The sequence below is a fragment of the Arabidopsis thaliana genome, chromosome 2, assembly GCF_000001735.4.
Source record: "Arabidopsis thaliana chromosome 2, partial sequence".
Classification (NCBI taxonomy): domain Eukaryota; kingdom Viridiplantae; phylum Streptophyta; class Magnoliopsida; order Brassicales; family Brassicaceae; genus Arabidopsis; species Arabidopsis thaliana.
Genome location: NC_003071.7, coordinates 253760 through 277737, shown reverse-complemented (window position 1 = coordinate 277737; position 23978 = coordinate 253760). Strand labels below are relative to the sequence as shown.

The following is a 23978-nucleotide window of genomic DNA, read 5'->3' as shown; positions in this document are numbered from 1 at the left end:
CATTCATTGATTTTTAAATACTAGTTAAAAAAAATCATGTGGTATTCATTTAAGGTGATAATATATACTATACAGAAAATGTTTTGGCTTCATGAACAACTTTTGACTTCATTAACTTTTGTTCACAATCAAATGATTCTAGTTTGCGATTCAAATGAAAAATATAACAAATTGTAACATACACAAATTTCTCAAAAATCGATTAAAACAAAATTGAATCTCAAACTTGAATATTTTTAGATTTCAACAAATAAATTTAAATTAAATTTCTTGTATTATCATATTGCAGACAAAAAAGAAAATCTTAAATTAATAACTTTTGGGGGCATATCCATAGAAAAGGAAAAAAAAAAAACTGTCTCTGAAAAAGAGTCTGAATTCAAAAAGAAAAAGTTATATAATGCATGAGAAATTTTGTTTCAAAACCTAACCACAGCTTTTAAACAACTCATGCATGATTGTATCATCTATTTGCTACCATAATTCACGGCGTTCGAACGTATGAAGTGGATATGAACGATAGCTGGTCAATAATTTTTCTATTTTACTTTTTTACTTGACCACACAAATTCAATTCTCAGTAAAATTAACATTAATAATCCAATATTCATTCAAAATCTAGGCTCATTGGTTGAGTAAGGATTCATTAATTTTCTACATCAAGAGGTCTGGTGTTCGAGTCCCAAATGTTGTGATTTATTAGCAGATTTGTAGATTAATAGAGGCAAGTTTGCAGGAAATTTTCAACGATGTACAATTATACTCGTTCGCAAAGAATCTATGCAGAGAAGATCATTGAAGATGTCTATCATGAACATGAAGAAAGAGGTGTCGTCTATCGTGGATCTAATAAGGGTCAGAAAAACCTATCTGTTATAAAATCGTATATTTAACAGTTCTCATAATTTACAATCAATAATAAATCTAAGACGGCAAAAGAAAATCAATAAAAGTATCGTTCGTTTTTCTCTACTAATTGGTCGAGGTTGTTATTTAAAAAAAAAAAAAAAAAAGGTAGTTAAATTAGTTAACTAGATAGAGCTTGGAGCTACAGTAACATTAAAGAATAAATGTTCCCATGTGGCATCTATCTTTATGTCCTATCCTTTTTTTATTTTTATTTTCTTGTAAATTTAACTAATCGAGTGTACATTTTGAGCCAATCTCGCCACGAATTCCTACAAAGTTAAAAGTCCGTAATCAATTAAAATCATGATTATGTATTTGATTTTATTTTGGTTCTTGAAAAGTTGACTAAACCAATATGGACCCTCCTCATAGTCACAGATAATGTTAAGGACCGTCTTCTAAAAGAAGGCAACAGAAGTCGTTACCTCCATCTCCATCACAATTCGTAACCAACATTCTTCAAAAGACCAAACTAAAAATATTTATATACATCAATTGGAAAATATATTTAACCGTGGATAAAAGGAAAATTAGTCTATATATAACGAGTATGCGTGTGTATATACACTACGTCTTACGCAATAACAATGAGTCGGCTACCTCCCCACTATACATATAAGTCATCATAACCCTAAAGTATTTGCTTTAGAGAGAAATACCATAATGCGGAGTTTCCTACGTCTCCTTAAAAACATGGTTGGTCCAATACCATAAGAAGTTAATTCCAAATTGATAATCTTCTAACAAAATGTCCAACAGTATACAAAAGGTTTATAATTTGTTGATCATAAGGTTTCATATACGATATAAGTGATTTGCTTGTTATCAATAAATTAATGCGATACCAAGTGTCGTTAGCTTAATTGGTAAAGACCTTAGGCGAAACTTAGAAGTCACCGGTTCGAGTGACGTTTGGGACAAAACTAATATTACATACTGTGGTTTCGGGCATGGGGGGATTACGGGCTTCGGCCAGAACCTCCTGAATTTAAAAAAAAAAAAAAAAAAAAAAATTTAATGCGATATAGTCACGTAAACATTCATTGGTATTAGATTACAATATTTGAACCTTCACATCATATGTACGCACTAATTTGATTGAACGTTGAAATTATTGGAGATGAATGGTTTTTAAGTATTGCGTGACCGAACATTACACTAACGTATTAATTACTTTGGTACGACAGATGAAAACACCATCCCCACAATCGCAAAATAAAGAAGGTAGGCGAATCTCCATGGAATCTCCCAAGTTTTGTGGCTCCCATTAGAATATTAAGGTTTTTGGTGTCATCTTATTACAAGTTTATATCCACCATCTAGTTTAAACATCTATTACGCAATTATAAAATTTCGAAGTTAATTATATAAACATTCATTGTTTTGTATAATATATACTATTGACCATGTGATGCAATATCAACTTTGATTTTTAATTGGTTGTAGTTAATTTGTTCGCAAGATTGTTCGACAATAGTAGCTGGTTTAGTCTTAATGTTTCTTTTTCTCCATCTTTAGATACATTATGGATACGAATGGTGATATACGGCGCACCCAAAATCGTATCGCAACAGTGCTGTAACAGTATCAAAATCTTTACATATACATATGTATTTATGTATTTTTGTTACTATTTGAATCGCACCGCAAAATGCAGTCATAGTAAAAATACATTTGAACTAGTGTATTTATTTGAAATGATATCTTAAGGATAGAACCAAAGATATACTTTCCTCCTATCAAAAAAGTATGTAGTTCCATAACGACATGGCTCATCGTAATGTGAAACTATATAGGTCTTACTCTTTTACTATTACTATTTTGACTAAAGATTATAACCGAAAAAATAATATCCGTGATTTCACACATATCAGACAAAATGATTAGTGGCAATCTAGCAAATCCAAATAATAAGGATGGGTAAAAATGTAACATGAGAACGACCCATCCCTATAAGGCCTACATAAACCGCCAATCACTCCTCTAAAAATCTTACGAAAGAAGAGAACAAAGAAGAAATTTTGAAAATAGTGAAAATGGTAACCGTAAGCCAAAGTCACACGACGACGTTTCTCTTCTTCACCACATTTCTCTTGATATTCGGATCAATCTCAGCCGTCCGTTTGCTTCCACGACCAAACACTACAACAACCAACGATCTAGATTTCATCCGAACAAGCTGCAACGCTACTCTATATCCAGACGTCTGCTTCACGTCACTCTCCGGCTACGCCTCTGCCGTTCAAGACAGTCCGGCGAGGCTAGCCAAGCTCGCAATCGGCGTTTCACTTTCACAAGCCAAATCCACTGCGGCTTTTCTCTCCAAACTCTCACGCTCTGCCGCTAAATACTCCGGTGATGGCCACCAAACAGCTTCCGCCGTAATCCGAGACTGCGTTTCGAACGTCGAAGACGCGGTGGACGAGATGAGAGGATCTCTCCGTCAACTACGCGACATGAACGGCAGAGGAGGCGGCACGGCAGCTCGGAGGTCGGTAGAAACGTTTAGGTTCCAGATGAGTAACGTGCAGACGTGGATGAGTGCAGCATTGACGGATGAGGACACGTGTACGGATGGATTTGAAGATATGGACGAAGGAGGATTGATTAAGACGACCGTTTGTGATCGGCTCGAGGAAGTGAAGAGGCTAACGAGTAATGCTCTTGCCCTTGTCAACACTTACGCCAACAATGGAGCTCCATGACCATGAGACCATGAGACCATGAGGAGTTTTAACTTTGATTTAAGTGTCTCTTTATATAATTTAATACATTGTGGGGTTTAAGTTAGAGTTATGTGTCGATTTCATCATGTTTTACATTTGTTTTTGTATCATCCGAGTTTCTTATGTTTAAAGGGTTCAGAGAGATGTTGTATCTTTGATTTACTAATCAAACTGCACGATGATATTAATATAAAGACCCTTTAATATATATAGTAGATATATATGTCTCAACAATCACATGGAGTGGTTATAAGTTTTGTTGTGTTTTTCTTCTTCTCCCTCGACCCGTGAAACGAGTAGGACATATCACATATCCAATATAGACCATGATCGATGTGTTCATACTCATTTCATATACACTTTTTATGAGTGTGATCTAAATTTCTGTTGATGGGCCCACGCAAGTCCTTCCGGACAAGAACAAAGAAAACGTCTGTCTTTTACTCACGAGATTGCACTGTTTCCAAATTGATCACACTGGTTTGTTCACTACATGCCGGTTTTTGGGTACATATGGAAAGGGTGTTATTAGCTACTGTTTATGAGAAAATATATTTATTGGAACTTGGAAAGCTATTTATATATATTCTTCTTTGGAATATTATCAAGAGTTCAAGGTTTGTAAATGAATTATACGTACTGTTGTAGATAGATTTGACTATTATTTAACTATATTAGATAGAATATATAGATAGAACTAGAAGTCTAGAAGTGAGAATTATATTGTGTAGATTGTTTCTTCTATATTTGTATGCTCGTCTAACATTTATTATTATTATTATTATTATTATGCCAAACTGTGTTATTATTAAAATATTTAAAAAGTTATTAATTTATTGAAGTTATACTATATGTAGCTAGAATGCCTTTTGGCTAACATGTTTCTCAAGTATTTGTCAACTTCCGTTTTCACTGTATTCTCTAGGTTCATTATCGGTCCAAGAAATTGATTTTAAGCCCTCTTCACTTCTCTTTCTAGGAATCTACTGGTTTTTTAGAATACATCTATCTCGGAAACTGACTCGTTGGTAAAGGCTATTTCTGCAGCTAAGGAATGGAAGTCCGCTCAGTTAGTAGTTAAAGCTATCCCTGTACCCAGACTCTCTACATTACCTCGTTCTGAGGCACTACCACCTCCCTTACCTTTTGTTGAGGAGTTTTCTCATCTATTACCTCGTGTTGAGGCTTCTAATTTGTTACCTCCGACTGATGTTATTTCCTGTTTTACAGATGCGGCCTGGAATGCATCTTCTGGCTCTTGCGGTATGGAATGGATATTTAAAGCTCAAGATCAAAGGGTTATTCATCGGGGTTCAACAACTCGCCTCCATACTCCCTCGGCTTTGGCAACAGAAGCCCTAGAATAAAGGATAAACTATTTGGGCCAATTAATCGATGGATTCGGGCGTGTTGTATGTCAACGCGTGTTGAAATATCAATGGGTGCAAAAGGATGATAGGAAATGAGAACCTAAAACGAGAGACACGTCGTATCGATTGAAGCATTAAAAAGTACGAAAGATAAAGGCCCAACAGGCCCATTTAGAATAAACAATAATTTTACGAATGTTGTTTAGGGGATTTAACTCATATATGCATTATATATATCCCATATATATAATCTTTCTACAAGCAATAACAACAAAGATCATCAACAAACCAATCATGTGGTTCTATTACTCACAAATAAAACCATTTCCCTCAACCAACCCAATGAAGAAGATACAAACATGAATAGACAACATGATCAAATGAGGCCAGTGCTACGGAACGGGTTGTTATGTTGGTTTACCGAGAAATCACCATAACCGGAGGTATTTGGCTGCTGTGAAACCGGGTTAACCGGGAATTCCCCAAAATCACCAAATGGATTACTATTATTAGTGGGAGGGTTGGACTGATGCTGATACGTTGGCTGGGGCTGATGCTGATATGTCTGCTGGTAAGCACCGAATGGGTTGTTCACCGCTTGCTGCTGAGGTGGGGGAGCTGTGCCATTGGACGATGCAAACGGGTCATGGGACGCAAATGGATTGGGAGCTGGTGCACCGTAGACAGGACGTTGGGAAGCTATGTAGGCTCCATCATCGTATAGACTGCTAAGTGTAAGCGTATCTAACCCTCCAGCCTAAACATTTTTTAAGCACAAAAACAATGATTTTCCAAGATTACCTTACAGCCTAACAAAACATCCTCCAATGTAAACACCTAGACAACAATGAACTTCCTATTCTCACGGTTACACTTCCAACTTCCATAACTAGATTAATAGCGAGGTTCCTAGTCTTAATGTAACAAATTTCGGTAAAACAATGCTTGTGATGACTCTTTCATTATGAACACACCAATTTTCTATTAACAAGGTTCCTAGTCTCAAAGATTTAAAGATTGAACAGGAAAAGTTCCATTTCCAGCCAAATTATTAGCCGGCAACTACTAACTGGCGTTGATTTCTGTGATCTACTGTTTTTAAGCATATAGCATTATGTATAACAAAGAGAATAATGCTTACCAGTTTTCTCTCAGTGGATGCAGAGATATCGCTGCTAGGTGCTGTCACCAAGGCAAGCTCCCATCCTGTAGGATCGTAATTATTTGGTTGACCAAAATGAGGAGTTGGAGGATCAGCTGGAAACACAGAGATCAGAAATGAGTCAGCAAAGGGAAAAAATTATAAAGTAACACATTCTCCAAACTCGCAGAATATTAGTGGACATGTAAATGGTCCAACAAGAAGCTCACCATCTGTTGAAACAATGGCTAAAGCAAGTGCATTTTGGTCTTCGATCACTGATGTATCAGGAGCACCAGTATTCAGACCCTGTGGGGAAAATTGAACAAAGAGAAATTGAGACATAAGAAACGCATGAAGAATCAAAATTAAAATCAAAGTCATAAAGTGATCATATAAAATTTTCACCCATAGATCATCGGTATCAATGAAGTTCTGAGCGTTGGCTGAAGGAGGAGGCGGGGGAGAAGGTTCTGTTTCTTCAGATACAACAACGACATCATCTGAAGGTAACATTTCACGTTCTTCATGCGACGGTTCAGTATCTTCGGTAGTCAGTCCATCATCCGGCCTATATGTTAGAAGCTGAATGTAGAAAACTTCATTAGCACATAAGACACAGAAAAAAAGAAGCCAAAAAATATTGGATCACTAATATGAGAAATATGCATACATACCAGTGGTTCCGCTGGGACATCGACAACACGCGGTGCTTCTTTAATATACTCCTCCATTGTTGTCAGAAAAGATTGTGGAGGCTGAAGTAAACAAATGTAAAGAAATGCATCAAGTAACAGAAACAAGCAACGGTTGCCAAATTAATTTATCAAAGTTGTCCACAGTTAGTACCTCTCTTAGAACAGGAAATTGAAAATTCCTTGCAAGTTCCAATCCTTTGCAGGCTTCATAGAAATCAGAAAGGCTACGAGCCTAAAAAACACATTATCCCTTGTTACACACAAAATGTGCGACAAGTAAAATATATACCAACTGAAACAGTCCAACGAAATATCACCTGCTGACCCGCACGCTTGTATATTTCAAGGGAAGTGATGGCTTCATGTTTTGCCATTTCAAAGAACTGCAACATATGAATAATTAAGCAGGGAAAAAGGAAAGCAGATAGAGAGATATGATAGCTATGATGCCAAACATAAAAACTAGACCTACCTTGTCAATGAGATTGATGATTCCATCATTAATAGCACAATAGACTTTAAAACTCTCTTTCAACACCTATCATACGATGACAAAGAAGTTTAGATTTTAGAAATTTTCAAGCTTCACTTTTCCAGATGGAACAGAAAGCTTTTGCAGATCAAGACACCGACTGTGTCCAGTTGTGGAAATGTTAATCCTAGGACCAAAGATAATTTGTAACGTACCAGAGCAAGTGCATATTGTATAACATGATTGTGGTTAGCGGCACCTTCCGGCTGAAAAAAAACAAAAGGGCAAAAGACAGTTCATTAATCAGCAAGTGGAGCCACAAACAATCACCATCAAAAACAAATAACATAAGAAAAGTACCCTGCAACCGATGAGACGATAGAGAAGCTGCTGCAAAGCTGGCAACTGCTCCAAGAGTTCTTCACCATCTAAATCCCTGGTTCTACTATACCCCTAGTCATCCACAATATACAAAACCGAAACAATCAGAAGAAAAAAAAAAGAGGAAGGAACACCAAATGAAAAAAGAGCAAACCAACAACATGATACCTTATCCTGCCCTGGGTTAGATTTCGGAAGACGTTCGGCCTCAGTATCATATTTTAAAACCCTGAAGCATTCAAGCCGTTCCTCAAGAAACAATGCATAAGTACGTACCCAAGCTGAACAATCCCAAGCTGTAAGAGAAACAAAACATACATTTAACATTCACTCTCTATAGAAAACTCTTTTGATTCTAACACATATACCCACAAATGAAGGAGAAACACTAAATAGACTAACCAATAGGACTTGAATCATCCTTAAAATTAGAAAGTTGCAAAATCCGCCCTCTCTGCGAAAAATTCAATAGTTCCTCTCTGAAAGTTGGATCTCCTTCCCTTAGAAGCCGATGTATCACAATTAGTGTTTTCAAAGCAACCTGTTGAAGCAACCCAAGAGACAATACTAAGGACCATGTTATCAAGAAACACAAGAGAGAGTAGTAATCAATAAGTACCGTCCAATTCCTGGTTTTATGCAAACGCCGTGAAAGGGCGTGAATACAATAAGCAACATCTGCTCGAGCACGAGTCACTGATGTTGCAGCGAAGATTTCTGAGACAACAACAGAAGAAACGAATTCATTCAGAATAAAACCAGATCTAAGAATTCCCCCAGAAAAATTAACTGAATCACTCACTTCTGAGATGGCGATCTTTGGGAGGACACTCAACATGATTGGTAGCTTTGACTATGGCAACATCTAAATCCTAAAATTCCAATTGAAAATTCCACAAATCAAAAACCGAATCTATCGGAAGATTTTCTTCAGAAGATTAAAGAAATAGATAAAGAAATCGGAAAGAGAGCGTACGGCGTATTCGCTGTTGACACGGACAAGTCCGACTTTGGTGGAGTCTTTTAGGGCTCCATAGGCTTTTCTCCATGACTGTAGCGTTCCCATCGGAGAAGAGAAGAGACTCGTTCTTCAGATCTCTCTACGAAACCGGAGATGACGTGTCTTAATCTCGAATCTTCTTTAGATTATTTTCCCGAGAAAAGCTCCGCGAAAATTCACGGGAAAATTCACGAGAAACAGAGAAGAAGAAAGTGAAGGAAGCAAAAAAAAAAAAGGGACGCGAGGTTTATGATGATGACTCGTTCCGTTTCATTTTATTTCTCCTAATTTTCTTCATTTAAAAGTCAATTTGTTCAGACAAAAAACAATTGTATATAAAACGAGTCAAAAATAAAAATGATATGAAAATACCAAATTTGAATTGTCTTTATGCTTTAATTCGAATGGTTACTGCGTTTTGCGGTATTGGAGAAATGCGGTACAGTTCAAATATTAACAAAAATACATAAATACATATATATATATATAATTTTTGATATTGTTACAGTACTGTTGCGGTGCGGTTTTGAATGCGATCTATATTATCATTCATGGCTTTAATATCTGTCCGTTTATAAAATTACTTTTATTTGACTAACGAAAATAATAATAATTTAGACAAGGTAGAATTTGAATAATAATTGATCAAAGAGAAATCGGATTCATAATAATAATGTTTTATTTTACTCAATGTGATTCATAATTAAAGGTCACGCAAAAGCATAAACGGTAATGATATATATCTCTGGAAAATCTGACAGTAATGGACCTAATTAGAATCGAATATGCTCCTCTGGATTATCATCTATTATAGAGCACTTTTTTCTATAATAAAATCACAAAGCCATGTGTATATTAGGGAGTATATTTCAATAATGTAGTCAAGAGATGCTTAATTGCTTATACTACAGTCATCAATTTTAAATAAAGATGACGATTATTTCTTCTCTACTTTACTAAGCAAAGAATTTTAAAATGTTGTGGATAATATAGATTTTGAACCAACTTTGTGTTGGTCCAATGATAAATTTTAGAGGTGGAAGTATTAGGTTCGACGCCCGTCGGGAGGAATCTTTATGTGTGGATCTCGCCTCTAGAAAATGTAGATTTGAACTTTTAGATATTAAAAAAAATACAGATGTTGAGAGTGAGAATTCAGAATTGTTTGGCCACCTAACACTAACTACGTAAATTGGCCACTGATTTTTATATAGGTAAGGTATGGTATATTACTTTTTTTTTGGAATATTATGTAAAATCATTCGGAAAAAAAAAACTGTTTTACATCAAGTGCAGCTTGTGTTTGAGCAAGAATTAAGAAGATGTCTAGATTATTTTGAACCAAACCAGATTGCCATAGAATCTTCATATCTTCTATCACCTAGCTCTCGAATAGAAAAGATTCTGTTTCGGGTTTGCTTGTCGAGTTCGCGAGTTAACTGGGAGATATGAATAGGTACTTCTCCATGTCGACGACCATTCCGTTCCTTCCATATCGAGTGCACCGTGAGCTGAAAAGTATATCTCACCAATAACAAGCATTCTTTCCCTAGAGACTTATCTGTGATGAGTTTGTTTGAGGTATGGTATTACACTAATACACTAAAAGTATTATTAACGAAATATGGTAAGAGTACATGTGTATTAACTGTGTAGAAGAATCACATGATCAAGTCATCAAGGAAAGGGATGCTAAAAGGGAGTTTGATAACTCCACAAGCTACGAGCAGTGACATAATCCATATTGGAAGAATCCATTGAATTGTAAACATCAAAACTGGTTTCCCTGCAATATCAATGAAGTAGATGTGTCTAAGCCAACGCAACTATGGAATATGATTAGTATGAGATTATAATCACTAAACTAACCCGAGGAACGAAGCTTAGGCTCTGTTCGAGCTACAAAGATTTCGCCAATCTCCCGTAGCTTCTTCTCGATCTTACTTTCGAATTTATTAGCATGGCCTAATAGAAGCTCATCGAATACCGTATTCATATCCATTTCCCTTTCACGAGACAAAAAAAAACAAATATCAAAACCGCGCATATACGATACTGTATATAAGTACACATTTTGAAAATGTAATTAGTGTCTTTAATTACCCTTCGGAATCACGATATGATCCAGAGCCAAAAGCTCTCTCAATCTGTGCTATCGAAGGCTTGTTGCCTCGTCGTTGCTGGTTTTGACTTCCCATTTGTTTGCTCACTTGTCTTAGTTTTAACGGTTTCTTTGACGGAGAAGTAGGAGAGGGAAGCTTCGACGGTGAAGAAGAAGGAAGTGGAGACGGTGAGTCATTAGTTAGAGACGCCATAGTAGGCGTTGAAGCTCTGGTGATGGAGTAGATGGTGGATAACACCGCCATTGCCTCCTCCTTCTCTTGTGTGGTTTAAAATATTTTAGTCAAAGAGGATTTCTATGTTTCATCCTCTTGAATTCTCCAGCCAATTAAAACTTGAGAACAGGCCACGTCAGCTAAGACTGTCTTTTTAATCTTGAGGACATGCCAATTTTTGGATTGATGACGTCATTGATTGTTTGTCTTTGTTAAGAGGATTTTTATCCCACATCGCTTAGGTTAAAACAAAGTTAATAATAGTACTATGCTCCGATTTGATATCTCTTCTGGATAACCAAAAAGATTAGCCAACTTTTGCAGCGGAATTCGCCTCTTTTTCGGTGTTTTATTGTTTATTTTTCTTTTTTTCGTATTAGATTTTTTTCTCAAAAATTTAACACTCGAGTAGACCTTTTAGCCAAAAAAGTTAAAACTGAAAATGTTATTTTCTCTCATGTAAGCACGTCGGTTCCTTAATAGTTTTCTCTAACGGATAGTATCTTTTCGATAACTTAATAAAAATGGTGTTTGACGGAAAAATAACAAAAATAATATTAATATGATAACGTTTAGGATATTGTCTCTTCAAATACGCAACACCGTTTTAAATTTAACGTGTAAATTTGCTACAAGATTGTGTTGTTTTACATGTGAATAAAGTTCAAAATTTTGGTTACTAGAAGAAACCATTTTCTTTCATAACAAAAGGAGAAAGGTGTGTGTACCTTCCAAGACTTGAAAAAGATTAAATTATCAATTAACATAGAGCTATCGTTTTCCAAAAGGCTAATCGTTCTAAACCAAACACCACCCACTCTTAAACAACATTACCAAATCATATTCAAAAGGGAATCATAAGAACACAACAGAAGATTATGATCCACCATTAGAAAGAAGCTTTTAGCTATCCCAAAAAAGAAAGAAAGAGAGATCCATTCATTGGTAATGGCAGATTCCGACATAGAGACGAGCAGCAACCAAAATAGCAATAGCAACACCAGCCATTCAACTACTTCAACCACGAGTGTTCATGTTACGGCTCTCGATGGGATTGTAAGTGCTAATTCTCTCTTCACGGTTGCAGTCTTTGTCGGAATCTCCTTCGACCAGCCAAGTGACCTCACCCTCACGGACAGAACAGAGTGCAGTGCAGGACGAGACGTGGAACGTGACCTGGTTGTGTTTGAAGTCATCTCATTTGCCTTCTTTCTCTTCTCCTCCCTTGTGGCTCAAGGGATGAAGCTAGCCATCAACCTTTTGAACAGCAAAGAAACGGACGAAGTGTTTAAAGCGAATATCAACAGAGATGTGCTTCGTTTCGGTGTGGTTGGTGCAGCTGGTGGATCTATCTTGGGTTGTGTATTTCTTCTGTTGTCAATTGTTGATGTTATACAACTCCGTCTGGGGCTTCTCTCTTGCGGCAATGCTTTGGCGATTCATACCGTGCTGGTGCTTGTGGTATTGGTCTCTTCTGCTCTCAGTGTTTATATCTTCACAGTGTTCTACTCTTTCAGGAAATGATTGATAGTTGTAGAGTAACAAATAGTTGTGAAATAAGCGATATATAATATGTCTACTCGATAATGTTTAAAAACATAATGCAAACATATATGTATCGGTTGATAAGATTGTTACCGAGAATGTAAAAGTCTGCGAAACTAGGCCATTCTCTTGCAAAACCAATTATATAATATGTCTACTCGATAATTAGGTCATCAGTAGAGACTAAAAGATCATACCAAAGGTATCAGGTAATCTTTGGAAATTAGGTAATCGTTGCAAAGTGTTTCCTTGAAGCTCTCTCGAGACCCTTTGGGCTTTGGGTGGGCTTTGGGTGCGAACCCGTCCGTTCCATTGCTGTGTAGTTGGTTGAATCTTAAAGACCCACATAATTGCCTTTACTCATTTGATGGCAAATACGACGATGTTTTTGGGTTGCTTCTTACCTGTGATGTTTCTGATGGATAAATTAAACGACGTCGGTTGGTACTTGTTACATCAGGTGTCACAAGACTTTTTTGCACTAACATTTCCAATCCACATTAGTACATTACGATTACGTATATGATTAGATATTCCCAAATAAAAGACTTGGAATCATGATTTTGTAGTCATTTTTTGATGACTTGGAATCATGAATATGGTGGTCTATATTTGGTAAATCCAAAAAAAATACGTTACCAAAACAAGAAGCTACTTATCAATCATGTTTGACTTTCTTTCGTGCATAATGAATTTACTAATTAGTAGCGTATATATATAATGGTTTCATCCCTTTGACGCCAAACATTAAATTATTTTTTTATATAAAACATGGCCTTTAGACCATTGCATTTTTACACCATACCATTTAAGCTCTAGCTCCAAAAGTTACATAGAGCGCGAGCAGCCATAGACCATAGTATTCGTGAATTTATAATTTGTGGAAAAGTAGAAAAAATGTTTTGTGAAAGCAATTGAAAGATAGTAGGAGAGTTTTTGTTAATATATAGTATGCGTTATATGAATTAGAACAGCTAATTTAACGCAAAAGCATTGAATACTTTTGAATCAAATTATATGTAGCATATGAAAAGTTAAAAGATACGGGGCTTTTGATGCAGATTGTTTGAATAAGACATGGTAGATAATCGAGATCCATCTATATATACAAACGTAAGAAACTTGAAAAATTGTTGATGGAGATTGACAACAAGCTATAGATAATTAATAGCTGCTGAAAGACGTACAAGTGAATAAGAAATTGGTCATGAACAAATTCAAATGATTACTAAACCATGTTCTTTTTTTTAATCAATTACTAAACAATGTTTAGCTTGTTAAGTAGTGATCAGCGTTGCCAGTATTCAATCTTGTGAATCTCCTTTTGATGATAAAAATATGTATATTATATCGATCAGTATTCAATATGTGGGTTAGGTTTTTCAGTATATACATTCTTGGGTTGTGTAATAGATTCGGTTAATGAGAATTCTAAGTAGTCAGTGATCGTAGTAACGAATATGCATGAGATGATTTGGATTCTGAATCTCATCGATCAGTTTCAAAATATCTCCGTACATAATTCAGACATGCTACTAGTGAAGTGATAAACCAACCATATCAGAAGAAATAATAGAGGAAAGATAGACCAAGCAAAAATCTTGTGACTAAAGATTCCGAGTCAGAGTCTTATCAAATAGATTTGCGCATGTCGCCTTCTTGGGCCGCAATCTTCTACATGTCGGCAAATAAATGTCTTTTAATTCCATTCAGACCAGCTTTTATTACTTTTTGCTGTGTGTAATAATACTATTATGATGTAATAAAATGAGTTCTGTTGATAAAAGTCACCTATGTTGATTGGCTAAGTAGAAAAACACACACGGAAATACGGAATTATTAAATACACCAAACAATATGGATAAGTCTATAAGACGTACGAGCCATCTTTTATTCATGTGGACTTCATGCTTCTTGCACCTGAAGCCAACGAAAGCATGATTTGTTGGTCCTCCTCCTCAGTCCTCACTTCTCTTCCTCTTATTATTGCTTTTGCGTATCGTCGTTTTCATAAAGCAAATCGAAGATGATAAGATAAATATATAAAACAGTTTTGTTTTCACTCGTTTTGACGTCGTAGATCTCAAATCTTATTATCTTAAAGCCTTGTGTCCCCTCTCTGGCCAACCGATTCTTCTCTTCACCATGTTTCTTTTTTTACCATGCACGTGTATTCATGTAATCCGTACATTATACAATTCTTTTATTTTGTATATTGTAGATTTTTTAACACACACATGCATGTAGGACTTCGGGAAACGAATTTCGAGATGTGAATGTGAAGTTCACATGGGCGTAGTGATAGTGTGTTCCGACTTCTGCATAGATTCCTTGAATTGAAAAATATGGATAACAGTAGCTTTATACAAAAAAATATATTAATGGTAAAATTACACAAAATATAATGTTCATTTTTTCATTTTTTGCATAAGATTTTACTTTTCGAAAAAATACATTTTTATTAGTTTTCCTCTAAACAAAAATCAAGCAGTTTCATACTCCCTTTGTCCTCTATTTTTGATTATATTGTATGTAGTTTAAGCAAATACTTTTCACAAAATAAGTTTTGTTTCTATTTATCTATGCAAAAATTAAATATATTTAATAATTTTTGGTCAATTATATTTTACAGCATATTTTTTTATTGATTGAATTAGATATAGTTAATAATATATTTATAAACAAAAGAAAAATTAAATAAGTTTTTTTTTGTGTTTTCTTAATATGTGTGAGAAAATCTTAAACTATAAATATAATGAAAAAAGAGAATATTAAACACCATTTACAAGAATGTAAATGAATAAATGATCACAAACCACAAGAATATGCCAATAAAATTATTCATTAACTTTTTATCTTTACAATAAAAAATACGCCTAAAAATTTACTTGTGTTTAAGCTTAGTTATTTCCTTATATGATTATGAGTTTTTGTTGTTGTGAACCAATTTAATTTAGATAATCTTGTCCTTTGATTAAAAATTTCAGCGATGCTATCTCAAATTGTATTTAAGTCTAAGATACTTTTCTAATGAATTATTGAATAGTGTCATTTCTGATAATTTTTCATCATGTTTTCTGCATTTTACTAATTATTATCACTTTACGGTTTACTTACAATTTACAGAAATTGCCACGTGGCATAGAGACCGAGCGTGCAGTTCAAACTCCGGAGCGGCGGTGGTAAAAGAGAGAAAGGTGATCACTTCCATGTTTGGACGACACGTATGCAAAATTCCAGGCTGTCTCAAGCTGTCTTTCTTTGACGCGACTTTCATTGCTTCGTACAAAACACGCGCCTCCACTTCTTATTATAGTATTAAGGTAGTACTAATTATTCGTCTGTCCACATAAATTTGATTTCATACGATAATAATATAATGTAACTACTTTCTTATTTCCTTAACAAGTTTTATTGAAAAAAATCTGCAGTGTAATTAAATGGAATGTTTTTCGACAAGAATAAATATTACAATATCATAAGAACTGATACATTTATATACATTATTTGGGTCCATATTCAATCGTCAGTGTTTTAAATTAGTTGGTAAAATAATGCTTCCGATAATCATGAATTTTCTGCATTAATGAAATGACTGAAAGGCTTTTGCTATATGCTTTTTTTCTTTCGTAAATGCCTTCAAATCACACCATTGTCAACCTTTTTTCTCTCTCTTTTTAAATATACACATAAATGTGTTAAATAATGCAAAGTTCTTTACAAAATAAAATAGAATGCAAATTTAGGTGAGAAAAAAGTAAAGGGAATAATTCTAATTCTGGAATTCATGCAATTTAGGTGCCCCCTACCAACTATGAGTGGTCTCTCTGCCACCTCATATCAATTGATGGCATTTCATAATTTTTATTTGTATAAATTAGTTTTTTTTATCTAATTCATTTTTATATTTGTGTGTGTTTCTCAATTATTATAGCTTTTTGGTATGTTATATGTGTTTTTTTTTTTTACTTTTAAAATCCATTTATATATATATATATATATGTATTTGTTTCTCAATTATTATAGTTTTTTTTTGGTATGCTATTTATTTTTATGACAGATGATTTGGTCGTTACAAAAAAAAAGACAGATGATTTGATACCATATTCATTTCATGTCTTCCACCAGAAGGAGAAATCAATGAGAGAACTTGATTGCAATCCATTAAAAAAAAAAAAAAATCGTTTAGCTGAAATAATCATAAATTGATAATTCTTAATCTAATTACTGTTTATACAATAAAATTTTCAAAAAGAGTACGTATACGAAGCTTGGCAAAGATGTTTAGGAGTTGCTCTTCGTTACATGGAACCAGGGCCGGCTCATTAAAATTTAGGACCCTGAGCTGAAAAAGGAAAATTGGTCATTTTCTTCTATGTTTTTGGAACTAAAATTTTTTGGACCCTATTTTCTTTAGAAAAATACAAAAAAAGGGAATAGACCCTGTGCTATGGCACCTTTAGCACATGAAATAAACGAATGCAACAAAAATAAATGATTATCTATTACAGTAAAAACTCGTCACAACAGTAATGATCAACACCAAAAGTGATAGTAATCAACTTCTCAAGTCTTAACCGTCTGTATTTGGTAAAATCTATATCAGTGAACGAGGAAAATTGCATTTATACATCAATTATTCTGTCGGGTATTACTAGTACTACTAATAATATCATATGATTAATGTTTAAAGAATATAGTGTTTGTGTATTAAACATAGTTGTTATTTAGCGTAACCAACACATATGTGTCTGTTGTTATACGTACATTTTGATTACTCTTAATTAATATTAGAAAGTATAATGTAAATGGTTTTATAAATCGAAAAGACACCTGGTCAATATTTATGCTTGCTCGGTATCATTGTTTTCATTATTATTTACCCAAATCTTATGTGGTGTATCAAATCTAAGGTGATTAAGTAAATCACAAACAATACAATGTATCCGCGAACGAAAAATCATAAATAATACGTAGTTGGCAAAGAAAAAACACGATAATACGTGTATTATGAACTAATGGTGATTCGTTCAGATTTGCAGGTCGATGAATTCTCATGCACATATACAATAATTAGATCACATATAACAAACATTGTGCAATCGATATCATAAACACAGATTTGCGATTCATGCACGTATAACTCTTATAAAAAAATCTAAGCTAGTATACAATTGTTTGACGTATATAACCCAAACGATTCAAATATGCTCAGACCAAATCAATGTCGTATATGTTCAAAACTCACGCACCAGAACGATCTAGCTCCACAACACACTTTGAATCTTTGATCATTATAACCTCATCCATCTATAGTTCTATTATTCTATAATCTATACCATACAGCTCCATAAGAATAACATGACTATCTAGATCGTCATTAATGGCTGTTTGTGTATAGCATTTTTGCTAAAATGTTTTTAGTTCATAACCTTCAATTCTGAAAGTGCGACTTTTGCCAAAGAAAACCTATATCGTAATTTAAAAAAAAACAAAAATATAAATTCGATTTTGACACCTTGAAAACTATATATTACGAGGTGTACGACTACGAGTAACTAGTAATTGACTTTTTATAGGGGAGTGATGTTTGCTAGAAATTGTGGAAAAGTTATGGATATTTGAGTTATCACTGAAAAATATGTTTATAAAAAATGGAGAAGACTTAAAATATAACATTTTTAAAAATATTATGTACAGAAACAAAACCATGGTTTTGCATGGAAGAAATAACAAAATTAATATGAACCCAAAAAAAAAAAAAAAAAAAAAGTGAATTTAATGATAAATAGTTAAAGAAAGTGACGTAACATGACAATATAACATGTAACAAATGGATAGAGATGAAATTAAAAAAAACGGATCCGTAAAAACGGCCGTCAAGATGAAGGAAGCAGACTCGGTCCCTACCGTTTTAGATCTAATAATAATAGGACACGTGTTCAAATCTCATGAATTTTAGTAGAGACCACAAAAGTTCCAACCGCGTATAGTTATTGAAAGCTATATTGTGGGACCCATTAACACGTGGATCCATCACGTGCTGTCAGTTTGAGTTTCCTGAAGGATACAAATGAATATATTCTTTTCTTTTTAATACAGTTGATAGAAAGAGGCCGTTAATGACGGCGTTAAGCAATGTAACGGGAATCTCTTTGAATGATTTGACGTCGACGGACGCCGGCTGTTATGCTTAAAAACGGGTTTTCTTGTCACACCATTTTTTTTGCCTTTAATTAATTGTATTTCGAGCTATGAATGCTTAGTAATATTACACTATTAGGTTTTGTTTGCTTGATGATTTTTTTATATAGTCGGAACTTTAATATTGTCATCAAATATCATTAAATTTAATGTTTTCATTCGTGTTTTATTTAGTTTTTGTTGTTTTCGTAAGTTTTAAGTGGCTAGTTATATTTTTTATTTAGACTTTGACAGTAACAGTAGATTAGCATAAGCCTAAGTTAACTTTGTCAAGTTAAAAAGATCGAAGATACAACATCTGAAATCTCGATATATATTTATTATTATTATGAAAGCTTTTAAAATTATATGCATCTTGGAAATTAGAAGAAAAAATATGACCTAATTAACGTTTAATACTTGAAAGTTACTTCTATAAAAGAGAACTCGAAAATTGAAAATACATTGGTCCGATGATTTTTCAATACCCAATTATAGAATCCCTTTTAGAGATTTTTTTTTGTACATAAACTGAACCTGTAGGACTTAAAGTTACTGTAAAATTACTAGTACTGTACTTTTGTTAAAACCAAAATTTACTATTCTTTTATCTGATCATACGCAATTTTAGATTTATGTTTTCGATGGCTGAGCTTCAAACAACTTGTTGGAAAAAATAAAATAATAATCTCTTACAATTCAAAATGTGATTATATATCATTATTTTTTTACATCCAAGACATATGGTTAAATTATTATTACCATAAAGAAACTGGGAAGTAAAACAGTATCATGCTATCATGAAGTGAGTTCAGCTTTTTAAGTTGAATTTAATTATCCTCTGAAAAAGAGCATCTTCAGTTCTTCCATCAAAAGAATCAACTAAAAAGCCCTAAATCTCCTATTTTATAGATTTGACAAAAGTTTAATGATTCTCTTAGACTTGTAATTACTTTCTTCATCAATTAAACTAAAATTATTATATAGTTAAAAAAACAAACTCATAATATATCTATTCAGTAGATCCACAATTTTTTATATTACTCCATCAGATCTTGTAAATCAAAACAAAAAAATACACATCACAATGAATGTAAATATCACTTCAAATATACAGAAATTCTAAATGTTTTTACACACTTTATTTTTTTTTACGTATATGAAAATAAAAATAAAATTAGTAATGTGTGTTGTAATTTCACAGCCTTATCACTTTAGATGTGTATGTATGTTACTCTTTCTGGTACATTATTCATTGGTCGTCGAGCCCCATCACCACCATTCTTTTTCTTTTCTTTTTTTAATTTTCATCCAGAATAAATATCTTTTTATTTTAATAAATTTATATTTTCTGGTAAATAAAATAAATATTTTTTGAGAAATTTTTTTATTATTATTTTGAGAAATTATTATTATTAGTTCTGGTATGAATGATGATTGAAGTGGTAGTAGCAGTGAAAAACAAAAGCAATCCAATCCCAAACCCATTTGCTCTTAAGATTCTTCACATAGAGAAGTCACATGTTCCTTCTTCTTCTTCCTTCATCATCCCCAAACACACACAAACTAAAAAAAAGGCAAAACCCTAGATCCAAGATCAGACCTAATCTAATCGAAACTCATAGCTGAAAAATGAAGAGAGATCATCACCAATTCCAAGGTCGATTGTCCAACCACGGGACTTCTTCTTCATCATCATCAATCTCTAAAGATAAGATGATGATGGTGAAAAAAGAAGAAGACGGTGGAGGTAACATGGACGACGAGCTTCTCGCTGTTTTAGGTTACAAAGTTAGGTCATCGGAGATGGCGGAGGTTGCTTTGAAACTCGAACAATTAGAGACGATGATGAGTAATGTTCAAGAAGATGGTTTATCTCATCTCGCGACGGATACTGTTCATTATAATCCGTCGGAGCTTTATTCTTGGCTTGATAATATGCTCTCTGAGCTTAATCCTCCTCCTCTTCCGGCGAGTTCTAACGGTTTAGATCCGGTTCTTCCTTCGCCGGAGATTTGTGGTTTTCCGGCTTCGGATTATGACCTTAAAGTCATTCCCGGAAACGCGATTTATCAGTTTCCGGCGATTGATTCTTCGTCTTCGTCGAATAATCAGAACAAGCGTTTGAAATCATGCTCGAGTCCTGATTCTATGGTTACATCGACTTCGACGGGTACGCAGATTGGTGGAGTCATAGGAACGACGGTGACGACAACCACCACGACAACGACGGCGGCGGGTGAGTCAACTCGTTCTGTTATCCTGGTTGACTCGCAAGAGAACGGTGTTCGTTTAGTCCACGCGCTTATGGCTTGTGCAGAAGCAATCCAGCAGAACAATTTGACTCTAGCGGAAGCTCTTGTGAAGCAAATCGGATGCTTAGCTGTGTCTCAAGCCGGAGCTATGAGAAAAGTGGCTACTTACTTCGCCGAAGCTTTAGCGCGGCGGATCTACCGTCTCTCTCCGCCGCAGAATCAGATCGATCATTGTCTCTCCGATACTCTTCAGATGCACTTTTACGAGACTTGTCCTTATCTTAAATTCGCTCACTTCACGGCGAACCAAGCGATTCTCGAAGCTTTTGAAGGTAAGAAGAGAGTACACGTCATTGATTTCTCGATGAACCAAGGTCTTCAATGGCCTGCACTTATGCAAGCTCTTGCGCTTCGAGAAGGAGGTCCTCCAACTTTCCGGTTAACCGGAATTGGTCCACCGGCGCCGGATAATTCTGATCATCTTCATGAAGTTGGTTGTAAATTAGCTCAGCTTGCGGAGGCGATTCACGTAGAATTCGAATACCGTGGATTCGTTGCTAACAGCTTAGCCGATCTCGATGCTTCGATGCTTGAGCTTAGACCGAGCGATACGGAAGCTGTTGCGGTGAACTCTGTTTTTGAGCTACATAAGCTCTTAGGTCGTCCCGGTGGGATAGAGAAAGTTCTCGGCGTTGTGAAACAGATTAAACCGGTGATTTTCACGGTGGTTGAGCAAGAATCGAACCATAACGGACCGGTTTTCTTAGACCGGTTTACTGAATCGTTACATTATTATTCGACTCTGTTTGATTCGTTGGAAGGAGTTCCGAATAGTCAAGACAAAGTCATGTCTGAAGTTTACTTAGGGAAACAGATTTGTAATCTGGTGGCTTGTGAAGGTCCTGACAGAGTCGAGAGACACGAAACGTTGAGTCAATGGGGAAACCGGTTTGGTTCGTCCGGTTTAGCGCCGGCACATCTTGGGTCTAACGCGTTTAAGCAAGCGAGTATGCTTTTGTCTGTGTTTAATAGTGGCCAAGGTTATCGTGTGGAGGAGAGTAATGGATGTTTGATGTTGGGTTGGCACACTCGTCCACTCATTACCACCTCCGCTTGGAAACTCTCGACGGCGGCGTACTGAGTTTGACTCGAAGCATACGACGGTGGTGGAGTCGAGTCGAGTGAATTTGAGATTGAGATCAGTGGACCGGTGATGACATATGTTCGGACCAAGACCTAAACCGAACTGAATCGAACCGTTTTGCCTTTTGTTTATTTTATTTATTTTCGTTCACTTGTTTAAAATTCTTATATATATCGTTTTGGTAGGTCATTTTTAATTTATGCCTTTTTGGGATCAATTTTTAATAGGCTGAGTTTGTATTTATTAATAAATTATCTTTATGAATTTTAAACTAAAACTATGTTTTAATCTCATTTAAAAAAAAATTAATATCAAGTTTTATTAATCTCAATTTCTTGGCAAAATAATTTTTTTTTATCGACTTCACTAAGTATGAACAGTAATAAACTAATAATTAGTGAATTTAGATATTTCTAATTTGTTAATGAGGTTTATTTTATAAAGTAAAGTTGAGAAAGAGAAAGGGATGATAGTGAGTTATAACTATTGTTACAAAGAGTACTAACTACTAAGCGATAATTTCATGAAAAAGGTTTTGATACTTTTTTTAGTGGAGTGTGATTTAACAATTTTGGCTCATATTTTTAACTAATTTCTCATTGGCTGTAATCATATCGAAAAGCCAAAGTTTATGAATTGTGGTGAAGAATATAGTAAATATTTATTTAGATCGACACATCAACTTTTAGATCCGATGTTTTAATCTTTAGAAATGTTTAGTATTTTCTAATTGCAGGCGTATGTAACTTATTAATGTTAAACAAACCCTCGTGTAGTCTCGTAGACTCTCATAGGAGATATATATTAAAGTCTATAACCTGGTCTAGATGTATAGTTTATGTGTAATTAGTACATGATATTTTTATAAACCGCCGGAACAACTTTTGAAATAAGATAATCTCCTAAGTATTTTAAATGAGCTCGAATTATTTTTAGTTAGAGGATTATTATAATTAAGGTTCCAGAAATTAGTAGAAGCTCAGTCTTAAAAGTATTGAACCGACCTATCAAAAATTTAAATCAATAATCTCAGTTTTTTTTTGCCATATACATTTATTATTTATTATAAATTATGAAAATTGTTACATAGACGATTTTACTACGAACAATTTTTTCTAATCTTTATTAGATTCACGATAGACCACACATTATTCTTCTTCTTCATGTGATTGATGGACACTTTCAATATCTTCTCTGTGTAAAATCTTAACGAATGGTTAGAATTGTATTTTGTTGTAGATCTCTTGCATACTTACCTCCATTAATCTGCAAATTTGCTAATATATCGCAGTAATTGAAATTCAAACCTCTACTTTTTGGTATAGAAACATTAATGAACCCTTCGTCAATTATTGGACCAAAGGAGCTTCCACTAATCTTGATTAATAATGAATAATAATCCACATTTTTTAATCACTGATGTAGAATTATTAATCTTATCTTATAAAAATGCGATTTTAATTAGATACAAAAGAAAGGTCCCACATGCATGAAATGCTTTTTAACCACCAAGTTGCCAACTTGCATGTGTATGTTCAAATTCTCCATTGACCCACGCTTGATTTTAAACAAATATTTCTTTCATATCGAGTTTCAAGTTTTTTATATCATAGGGTCCATATTTTAATCGATCATTGTCCTTTCAAATATTTCATCACAGAGTATACTATTATAAATTTATAATTTCATCTCCATATAGAAACATAGAAACATTGAATTTCAGAATTTCTGCAATTATTTCTCTGCAAGATTCGATTTTCTACATTTTTATAATAGTGTGAATCGAATTTTCATTTAATATTATTTGTGTAATAACTT

At 34.3% G+C, this 23978-nt stretch overlaps 5 protein-coding genes, 1 long non-coding RNA gene and 1 other non-coding gene across 8 annotated transcripts; 4 read left to right on the top strand and 3 right to left on the bottom strand.

Moving 5' to 3' along the window:
* The first annotated feature begins 2735 nt into the window (after positions 1 to 2735).
* Positions 2736 to 3843, top strand: AT2G01610 (Plant invertase/pectin methylesterase inhibitor superfamily protein). The gene has a single exon (NM_126222.4). It carries the CDS (start codon positions 2946 to 2948, stop codon positions 3612 to 3614), a length of 669 nt encoding a protein of 222 aa, NP_178270.1. The 5' UTR covers positions 2736 to 2945; the 3' UTR covers positions 3615 to 3843.
* Positions 3844 to 4605: 762 nt separating this feature from the next.
* AT2G04055 lies at positions 4606 to 5059 on the top strand. The gene is made up of 2 exons (NR_143717.1): positions 4606 to 4759; positions 4866 to 5059. It is a non-coding gene; the product is annotated as an uncharacterized misc_RNA (transcript).
* Positions 5060 to 5061: 2 nt separating this feature from the next.
* On the bottom strand, positions 5062 to 9024 carry AT2G01600 (ENTH/ANTH/VHS superfamily protein). The gene is made up of 15 exons (NM_126221.4): positions 8674 to 9024; positions 8500 to 8569; positions 8317 to 8414; positions 8100 to 8238; positions 7866 to 7993; positions 7677 to 7769; positions 7532 to 7582; positions 7317 to 7382; positions 7162 to 7227; positions 6996 to 7076; positions 6824 to 6904; positions 6555 to 6731; positions 6377 to 6455; positions 6147 to 6262; positions 5062 to 5762 (listed from the first exon to the last, which is right to left on the bottom strand). Exons 1-15 carry the CDS (start codon positions 8761 to 8763, stop codon positions 5382 to 5384), a joined length of 1716 nt encoding a protein of 571 aa, NP_565267.1. The 5' UTR covers positions 8764 to 9024; the 3' UTR covers positions 5062 to 5381.
* A 787-nt stretch (positions 9025 to 9811) lies between these two features.
* On the bottom strand, positions 9812 to 11179 carry CRR3 (chlororespiratory reduction 3). 2 transcript variants are annotated; one of them, NM_001335068.1, is made up of 4 exons: positions 10801 to 11108; positions 10567 to 10703; positions 10363 to 10483; positions 9940 to 10258 (listed from the first exon to the last, which is right to left on the bottom strand). In NM_001335068.1, exons 1-4 carry the CDS (start codon positions 11061 to 11063, stop codon positions 10255 to 10257), a joined length of 525 nt encoding a protein of 174 aa, NP_001324709.1. In that variant the 5' UTR covers positions 11064 to 11108; the 3' UTR covers positions 9940 to 10254. The 2 variants fall into 2 exon arrangements, with proteins under 2 accessions (NP_565266.1, NP_001324709.1); NM_126220.4 differs by having other exon boundaries at positions 9812 to 10483; positions 10801 to 11179.
* A 610-nt stretch (positions 11180 to 11789) lies between these two features.
* On the top strand, positions 11790 to 12716 carry AT2G01580 (uncharacterized protein). Its single transcript, NM_126219.4, has one exon. It carries the CDS (start codon positions 11982 to 11984, stop codon positions 12555 to 12557), a length of 576 nt encoding a protein of 191 aa, NP_178267.1. The 5' UTR covers positions 11790 to 11981; the 3' UTR covers positions 12558 to 12716.
* Positions 12717 to 18412: 5696 nt separating this feature from the next.
* AT2G04015 lies at positions 18413 to 18740 on the bottom strand. Its single transcript, NR_139982.1, has one exon. It is a non-coding gene; the product is annotated as an other RNA (long non-coding RNA).
* A 1429-nt stretch (positions 18741 to 20169) lies between these two features.
* On the top strand, positions 20170 to 22491 carry RGA1 (GRAS family transcription factor family protein). Its single transcript, NM_126218.3, has one exon. It carries the CDS (start codon positions 20394 to 20396, stop codon positions 22155 to 22157), a length of 1764 nt encoding a protein of 587 aa, NP_178266.1. The 5' UTR covers positions 20170 to 20393; the 3' UTR covers positions 22158 to 22491.
* Positions 22492 to 23978: the final 1487 nt, after the last annotated feature.